The following is a 9,768-nucleotide window of genomic DNA, read 5'->3' on the forward strand; positions in this document are numbered from 1 at the left end:
GTGATGGGACAAAGCATGTAGCCAGGTTCAGACCATGGAGCTGGAAGTCACTGAGCCCCTGCCCCATGCAGTTCTAGCCTACTTGTCCACCAAACAACCCTTCCTGGGACATGTCTCCTTTCCCTGTGATCTGAGGGTGAGGGGCCAAGTGAGTAGCCACTTACCTTCTGACCTCATACACCAGCAACACTGGGAAAAGCAAGCTCTTCAGCTGGAGACCAGGACAGAAGGAGGTGCTGCCTCTCCCATTCCCCTCCCCCAGCTGTTTATGCTGCTGGCCACTCCCCACCTATGCTCATGCATGTGTGTTCTTTCTCCTTTTAATAAACTTCATCATTCTGGGCAGTGTATATGTGCCTGTACTTAGAATGCCTCTCTAAATAGAAGGTACAGACCTGGAATACACATTCAGCCACCCCACTTACTTCACTTCTTATGGGTGAGCCATCCAGGTGTCTGAGAAAACCCAACAGTGAACTGAAAAAGCAACAGTGGCAAGTGGAATTTAATTTGTCCCTGTCTCAGCTGTACTAAGCTTTTACCTCCTTGTGAAAATTCAAAAGTGTCTCCCTCAGTCTCACTGCTGTTGATCTCAGGTAGATCTGTTAAGATGCAGTTGTGGGCACCTTGTTCCTAAGTTATAGCATTAGCGGATGAAAGGTGGCTATGAGATGTCTTAGTAAGGAGGATCTGGACAGAGAAACGGGAAGAGAGTGGGCCAGTTTGTGGACTTGTGCCCAAATTCTTTGTTTCTAGTGTGTAGTATGTTTTTTAAATTTTAGATTCATTCTCGCTGCTGAAAAACCTGGAACTTGCATTTAGTTTCTACTGGATGCAATACACCTGGCTGAAAAGTTTGGTCTTAAGATTTTGAATCATGGTGCTTTCCTTATTAAGATGGGCAGGTGGCCCAAACAACTCACCTTGTGCTAGCAAACTTCTCTTCATCTGACTGGCATGGTCCTCAAAACAGGTGTGCAGTGTATATGTGCCACACCCCCTGTCAGCAGGCGGTACTTCCTAACATGGCAGGAGTTCCTCATCAGGAGCTGAGGGAGGGATTTTGCCAACCATGGAAGCCTCAAGTGTGGCTTCAGCTTTTCAGTAGAAGATGGAAATGGACCCCACTTGACCATGGTGGACCCCATAGCTAGGACAAGCCACGTACCTAGTCAGCAGCCCTACAATTTATCTTAGCTTTATGCTGGTTTTTCCTACCCTGGAATACGCAGCCAGGTATGGGTTTCAATGCCACCTGAGGTCACAAGCTCTAGATATGCTGGTCTTAGCCCCAGAGAATGTCCAGGGCACAGAAGCTTCAGGGCTTACAAATTCTAGCAGCTGGTCTTCAGGCATAAGCTGTGTTATTTTTACAACCCAGGAGCTTTTCCTCCTGGCATGAGGAACAGTGCCCCACTAGAGATCGGTTTCTTGCAGAGATGACATCCCATAAGTTCATGTTGGATGCTGGGAAAATGCCCCACTATACATGTGTTTGCTGCCAAGTGGGTTGGCACCATTGAGAAAGCAGCAGCACTCTTCACATGGCCAGATTATGTAAGGCATGTTCATTCAAACAATTTAATAGGGGCATTGAGCAATGAAGATGCCCTTAGATAAAGATCAACCCACAGGGGCCCTGGAGGCAGGCTGCTTAAAACTGAGAACCTCAAATTGGGGTATAAAAACATTGTAATGCATCCAATACAACTAGTACAAGGGATCTGAATCACATGTATAAGTATAACAGGGCTTGTGGAGAGCCATTATCACTTTCGGCTTCTCAGGTTCTACAGAAACTTCAGCTGTATATGATTCCTCATTCATCCCTGTGGACTCACTCCTAAGGGTACAGTTTTAAAAAACCTCTAGAAAATCAAGATACAAAGCGGTTTACTGACAGCAGTAGTTGCATGAAGTAAGGAGTTAAAAAGGCAGGTTATGCCATGGTGGATCTTACTCAAGTGATAGAATCTCAGACATTGCCATCTAGCACTTGATTGAAAAAGGCCAAACTCACTGCTTTAACTAGAGCCTTGCAATGAGGAAGAGCTAATGAGTTAACATGTACAGGCTCCAGTTTGTTTTCCTTGAGTTCCATGCACATGGAGCCATTTGGAAAGGAAGAGCCCTCCTGACTGCAAAGAACTCTCCCATTAAATAAGGAGAAGAGATGTTGGCTCTCCTTCAGGAGCACTGGAGTCTTTAGAAAGTGGTTGTCTGAGCCGGCGCCGTGGCTCAATAGGCTAATCCTCCACCTTGCGGCGCCGGCACACCGGGTTCTAGTCCCGGTTGGGGCGCCGGATTCTGTCCCGGTTGCCCCTCTTCCAGGCCAGCTCTCTGCTATGGCCAGGGAGTGCAGTGGAGGATGGCCCAGGTGCTTGGGCCCTGCACCCCATGGGAGACCAGGAAAAGCACCTGGCTCCTGGCTCCTGCCAGGATCAGCGCGGTGCGCCGGCTGCAGCGGCGGCCATTGGAGGGTGAACCAACGGCAAAGGAAGACCTTTCTCTCTGTCTCTCTCTCTCTCTCTCACTGTCCACTCTGCCTGTCAAAAAAAAAAAAAAAAAAAAAAAAAAAAAAAGAAAGTGGTTGTCATCCACTGCAGGGGACACAAGAAGACAGATAGCCATGCTATTCAGAGAAATGTGCTAGCAGATAAGGCAGCAAAAGTCACTGCTGCACAGCAGTTCTAGAAATAGCTTTAGTACCTGAGCTTTTTGGTCACTAAATATCCTCACTACACGAGCCCTGTCATAGAATGTTCTCCTCAACCAGGCTACATGAAGGATGCTAGTGGAGGTGGCCGTTCAGTCATAAGGCCATGTGCTGAATGGAGGATTATTAATATATGACTCTCACTGTTTTGGAAGAGGCGGTTTAATGCCACGAGTTCCTTGGGTGTTTGGAGGGTAAAGGCTGCATACTGTCATAAAGACAATACCTCAGCATGTGGTGACTGCTTTAGGTTTTTCTTATCTCCATGCCCCTTGGAGACCTTAGTCATCATATAAACTCAAAAAGCTAGTCATATTCTTAAGATAATCTTGGCTAAGCTTTGCCAAGAGACCTCAGAAACATGGCTTAAATTCTTACCTATTGCCCTCAGGATCAAAGTGGCACCTAAGGCTGCCTGACTAAAATGCTATATAAAAAGGTCTTCTTCACCTCTGACACTCTCTTTGACTCAGGGATACAGGATCAGATAAAAGTTTATTATTAATCTTTTTCCTATACAAGAGGTTAATGAACTGTGGTAATAAAATTCTCACAGTGCCAGGTCCCAAAAGTCATGACAGCCTGTCCCCAGGAGACCAAGGCTGAAGAGACACTTGCAGCAAAGACTCTAACTCTGATCAATTGCAGCCTAAATGAAAGGAATCCTACAAGGTGCTACCCAGCACTCCTACTGAAGGCAAATTCAGGGCATCCCAAGCTGGGTACCTTTGTCAAGGATCTCAGTTCTACCTCTTTAGTCTTCACAGGTGCACACAGAGAACAAGTCTGCTCACTCTTGTGAATGCATTGAAGATCTCGAATACATCTTCAAAGGGCAAAAGGGTGAGTAAAAATATTTGCTTTTATTATATAGAACCTGCTACACTTAATGACACACATGTTTTACCTATCTTTCATTCTCTCAGGAGGCTGCTGTTGTGAGGAAAACTCCATAGTTCTTGTAGTATGATAGTAGGAGATCCTGCTAGGCCATAGAAAACCATTTAAAAATCTGTTCATTGTGTGGGCCAAACTAGAGCCTACACTTCAGGCCAGATTTTACAGCAATTGCTTGAGTCCGTGGGTGCTCTAAGACAGTCATGGACAACTAGCTGGCCATAAAATGCATACTGGCAAAATTAGGAGCATGTGCAGTGATTAATGGAACTGCGGCATCTGCTCTAACAGTTGTATATTCACTGAAAAGGATACTAGCAGTCTTTATGGCTATGCTAGATGGTTTTATAATCTGGACAAAGACAATCTATCAATGCCCATGTTTTGGGAAACAGTGGAATATACTCCTCCTATCTTGAAGGGGATTCAACTTTAAATTTACCTTTTTTCCAATTATGCTCATCCTGATTGACAAACTTTTCTATTTCAGAATTTGACAGCTTCTCAAAATGATGATGACCATGTGGGGCAACAGCGATTGGCCGTGACAGATGAACATTTTCCAGCTCATGAGATGGATCGATTAGATAAGAAGAGGTTTCCGAACCCTGGATAGGTAGGGACAACGCCCCTGGCCAGCAGGAAGTAGCTACAGAAGACGGATCATCATCCTTCAGCACCCCCTAAAGATTAAGGGTCGGAAATCTCTGAGGGGAGATGAGATGGGATAAGGTTAGGGCCACAGAGCTGGAAGTCCCAAGTCAGAAGCCCTTGCCCCATGTAATTCTATCCTACTTGTCCAATAAACTGCCCCTTACTGGGCATGTTTCCTTCTGGGTGGGGCACGTGCCATGTGAATAGCCACCACACTTCTACCTCAAAAGCAGCCAGCACTGGAAGAAGTGTGTCCTGATCTTGGGAGACGGATGCTGAGGTGCTCTCTCCACTCCTCTCCCATCCGTTTTCTCCTTCTGGCCCACTCCCCACCCACGCTCATATTTCCTTACTTTATCATCCCTTAAATAAATGTTATCATTTTGTGTACTGTACATGTTTCTGTGTTTCAAATGCTTTTCTCAGTAGAAGGCAAGGACCCGGAATAAAATTAGACCCCACTTCAGGGTTAAGGTTCTATTTGCAACAGAAGGATCCCATATCAGAGGGCCAGTTCAAGTCCTGGCTACTCCACTTCCTATGCAGTTCCCTATTGAAGCACACTCTGGGAAGGTAGCAGGTGATGGCCAAAGAGCTTGGGCCCCTACCATGTGGGAAAGACAGATGGAATTCTGGGATCTTAGCTTCATCTTGGCCCAGCATCAGCAATTTTGTCTGTGTGGGGAGTGAACCAGTGAATGGAAAATGTGTTTGTGTGTGTGTGTGTGTGTGTGTGTTAGAGAGAGAGAGAGAATGAGGGAGAGAAAGAGAGAAGACTCCGTCTTTCATATAAATAACAACAAATATTAAAAAAAAAAAAACAGATTGTACCAGGAGGTGGGGATCAACAGTGGCTATCTAAGAGCCTGTCTATACAATTCAGGCCATGAATGAACCTAGAATGTTCTGTGTGGCACCTGAAACATGTAAACCATACAAGCAGGAACAAACTCTTTGAAAAAGGTGCCCGCCAATAGGTTTTCTGTCTCATTTAATGGGGATATTGAGGCTCAGTGGTGAAGTGAGTTGACATTGGTAAGATGCTGCTACCAGTGAAACAAAATTGAGAACCTGCGCCCATCTCACTCTAAACGCAGGCTTTTTCCTTTGCACCTCCCTTCTCTGATTCTCATTAGAGTGGTGTAAGAGACACACTTGGGGGTGGGCATTTGGCTTAGAGGTTAAGACACTGCTTGGGACATGCATGTCCCATATTGGAGTCCTTGGTTTGAATCCTGGTTCTGCCTCCAATCCTAGGTTCCTGCTAGTGCACACCCCGGCAAGCAGCAGATTATGCTCAACAACCTGGGAGACCCAGATGGAGTTCCAGGCTCCTGGGTGTTGCCTGCCATGGCCTGGCTCTTACAGGCATTGGATATTGAGCCAGCAGTTGGAAGATATCTATGTCTCCCTTTCTAATAATAATAATAAATGAGTAACATAATAAAAAGCCTAAACCCTGACACTGAGCAGGTGTTGGCAAAAGTTCATTCCTAGAATTTCAGCAAACAGTAACCACAGATACAGGCACTTGCACCTATGCTTACATTGTCATCTCTTCTAAAACCAGCCTGGAGGCATCTAGGAAATGTCCCAGCTCAGTTAGTGGAGGAAATGAGCACCCAGGTGAGCCCAGAAAAGCCAGCTGGGTGGTTAAAGTGAAGGCAAAGACAGGATGTTGGAGCTGCCTCCTCCACTTCTATCACTTGTCATGTCACACATGGTGTGATCACACTGCCCTGCCAACTCCACAGGCCATTTAGGTTTACCTATGGGGCAGGTGTTTAATTGGAGCTTAAGAAGCCCATGTCCCACTCTGGAGTGCTTGAGTAAAGTACTGCAATTGGCTCTTGACTCCAGATTCCTGCCAGTACACAGCCTGGGGACCAACAGTGATGGCTCAAGTGATTGGAGCCCTGAACAGAGATCTTGGCTCCTGGCTTTGGCTTGGCCGAGCCCTAGCCGTGGTGGGTATTTGGAGAGTGAACCATCAGATGAAACCTTGCTGGCTCTCTGCTGTTCAAATAAATGTCTACATGCAAAATTTAAGTAAAAAATAAATTTTCCCATAATATTGCTAGTAGGCACTTGCTTTAACCCAGGAATACAGTAACAAGCAAGATGTGTTTAATTAGGGGCTTCTGTTGTGAAGCAGCAGGTTAAAGCACCACCTGTGATGCCAGCATCCCATGTCAGAGCACTGGCTCAAGTTTTGATGCTCTGTGTCTGATCCAGCTGGTGTGTATCTGGGAGAGCAGTGAGGTATGGCCTGAGTGCTTGGCTCCCTACCACCCACATGGGAGACCCTAGTGGAGTTCCTGGCTCCAGGCCTAGTTCAACCCTGTTTCAGCCATTTGAGGAGTGAACCAGCAAAAGGAAGATTCTCTCTCTCTCTCTCTCTCTCTCTCTCTCTCTCTCTCTCTCTTCATCCCTCCCTACCCCAATCCCTCTTTCTCCCTCTCCCTCCATTTTAAATAAATAATCTTTTTTAAAAAAAAGATTCAGTGATCCAACCATCATCCCCAGACATGCATGTTGATTGCTAAGCATTCACCACCAAAAACAGCTAGTGGAGCTGTGTGATTTGGGAAGCTTGCAGCCTTGCAAAATAAGTCATCACCCCCACTTTACAGAGAGGGAAAAAGGACAGTCTGACACTTGCCATAGGTGAAATTGGTATAGAGAAAGCCCTACATCCAAGTTTAGCCTGATAAGGCTGCCAGATTTAGCCAAGAAAAAAACAGAAGTACCTGAAAAAATAACACCCAAATGCCCAGTTCCATTTGCATGCTAGATAGTCATTGAATGACCCCTTAGTGTAATCATATCCCAAATGTTCCATGGAGTGCAATATATTTGTTAAAAGTTTTTTTCCCATTCATCTGACATGTGAATTGATCTGAGTTGATCAGAAATGCAAATGCATCTAAATATTGCATAGAATGTTAAATAAACTCACAAATTATGCATTGGTCAACTGTTGAGAAAATTCATTTTGGAGTCCTGTATTTTCTTTTAAAAGATATTTTAAAGATCTATATATTTATTTGAAAGGCAGAGTGACAGCACAGGAGTGAGAGACAGAGATATGTTCCATCCACTGATAGATTCCTGAAATTCTCGCAACAGATGGGGCAGGGCCAGGCTAGAGCAGTGAGCCAGGGACTCATTCCAGGCCTCCCATGTGGGTGGCAGGAACCCAATTACTTGGGCCCTTGGCATTGCCTCCCAGGGTCTGCATTGGCAGGAAGCTGGAGTCAGGAGCAGAGCTGGGCATCAAACACAGGCACTCTGATGTGTAACAGAGGCAGGGAAACTCCACTTTTTGAATAAGTTATCCTTTCTTTTTTGAATTCCCTGTGGTACTGAGTAAAAAAAAAATTCAATTGGGCATATTTGTGTGGTCTATTTGGGTTCTCTGTTCTGTTGTCTATGTCTGTCCTTTTTCCAGTGTCACAAACTCTTGATTACTGCATCGACATAGTGAGACTTGACACTGACTGCAGTGAATCTTTCCACTTTGCTCTTCCCACTATCCCAAGACTGTCTTAACTATCCATATGGATTTTAGAATAAGTTCACCAAGACCTACAAAAATCTTCCTGGGATAATGAAGGAATTGCATTAGAGTTATTAACTAATTTGGTGAAACCAGCACCTTTAGTATGTTTATCCTGTAATCCATAGGCACAGTATGGTTTCCAGTTCTTTAGATGTACTTTGCCTTTTTAAATCAGTATTTTGTTATTTAGAGTGTACAACATTATACATATTTTGTTAGTACTATACATAAGCATTTCATTTTCTCAGATTAGTTGAAAGTGGTATAGTTAATTTCAGGTTCTACATCTCGATTGTTAGTATTCAGAGAGAGAATCAAGTTTTTTTATGTTTTGTAGCTGGAAAACGTGCTAGGGAGAGGGGGAGGGGCTCAGGCAGCATGGCCCTTTGCAGTAGTCTAGGCCCACACAGCTGGGACCACCTGTCCCCAAAGCATCATGACATGAAGAGAGCAAGTCCCACTCACCTGGACCTGAATCCATCCACATCTCCTGAACTTCCTTCTTGCCTAGAAAACAAAGTCCAGCTCAGCCAGTCACTTGACACAGGAGTGGCCTCTAACTGCTGTAGAATATGGAAGGAGCAGTGCTTGGCAATGATGACATCATGGAGTGCAGTCACAATGGCGCCCTCCTAGATCAGCAGGTGTCAGGGTCAGGGTTCCCAACCCCCTGAGGAATCAGAATCCCCTAGCAGTGGGGCCTGTGGTCATCCTTGGATCAAGAGAAAAGGGCAGATGTGTGGGAGGTGTGTCATGGGCTCAGATGTCCCGGTGCCCTCTGTCACCTGCTGGACAATGTCCCAGGTCCCTGCCACCCTCCATCCTCCTTTTCCTCCTCTACAATTATATTTTGACTTTTGAGCATTTGCATTTTGGATTAATATGAGTGCAATGGGTGACCTCACAATTGGCATACAACTACCTGAGGTCCCCGTACTTTGTCCACCCTTGCAATGACCAGAACTGGGGACTCCCAGTGGCCACAACCTCCTGCCACATGACAGGCTTACCCTAGCACTGCAGATTCAGGCTGTGCTTCTTGCCCTCCTCCTGGCTTCTCCTTGCTGCTGCAGTTGCTGTTGTGCCTCAGAGAGTCCAGAGACTAGGGGAGGGGTCAGTCAGGCTGCCTGCCACCTTTCTGGGACCTTGAGCCAGCAGGGACCAGACTCTCTGCATGAGGGACAGGGACTCTGTCCTGGACACAGGCAAGAGGTTAAGGATTGAGTTGCTGTGACTTCACCACCAGCCCCTGACACTGGTGCTGACCACACAGAGGCTGACGGTGTCTGTAAGCATGTGGGAGTCAGGAGCATCCACAATCCCTAGGGCTCCCAGATGAGGGACATCCATGTCTGGGGACACCTTCACTTCAGCACCACTAGGCCCCTTCCAGCTCCTCAGGTGGGCATGGTTACCTCTGGCTCCTGCAGGGACAGTGAATGCCTTGCAGGATTTGTGGAGCCTCCTGGGTCTTGCTATGGCCAAGTTCCTCACTACTCTCCCTGTCCCGGGGGCCTGAGCTGTAATATCCCACTGGGGACAAGTGTGAGCCTGTGTGTGCACGTGCATGTGCACAAGCCCATGTGTGTTCCTAGCTCTGCAGGTTCCATTGCTGCTGTTGTATTCACCAGTCTCCTCACCACCCTTGTCTGGTCTCTCCTGGAGGTGAGGATGGAGGGAGGCCAAGGGCATGGTCCTGTAAGGAAGCTGGGCTCTGGCTAGTGGAGGTGAGTGTGGTGTGGTGCTGGGTGTGATCTGAAGAGCAGGGATCCCCACCCTGCCCCAGACATCACCACATTCAGGGGCTCCAAGGATGAACCACTTCCCAAGGTCTCAGGGCAGCTGGGTTACCAGGTGTTGCTGACCAGGCCATGGGTTGAGTAATACAAGATGAGAACTGGGAGAACTCACTTGAGGGACATTGCTTCTGTCACTCAAG

General features: G+C 46.5%; 1 protein-coding gene across 1 annotated transcript in view; it reads left to right on the forward strand.

The window, feature by feature from the left end:
* Positions 1–4,653, forward strand: part of LOC149120558 (uncharacterized) — a 40,371-nt gene extending 35,718 nt beyond the window's left edge. The window contains exons 2-3 of the mRNA XM_089321945.1: positions 3,484–3,559; positions 4,104–4,653. Coding sequence (XP_089178071.1) covers positions 3,484–3,559; positions 4,104–4,126 — 99 coding nt within the window. The 3' untranslated portion in view covers positions 4,127–4,653. The remainder of the gene's footprint in view (positions 1–3,483; positions 3,560–4,103) is intronic.
* Positions 4,654–9,768: the final 5,115 nt, after the last annotated feature.

Source organism: Oryctolagus cuniculus, chromosome 19, assembly GCF_051225735.1.
Source record: "Oryctolagus cuniculus isolate XC-2025 breed Fujian yellow rabbit chromosome 19, ASM5122573v1, whole genome shotgun sequence".
Lineage (NCBI taxonomy): Eukaryota > Metazoa > Chordata > Mammalia > Lagomorpha > Leporidae > Oryctolagus > Oryctolagus cuniculus.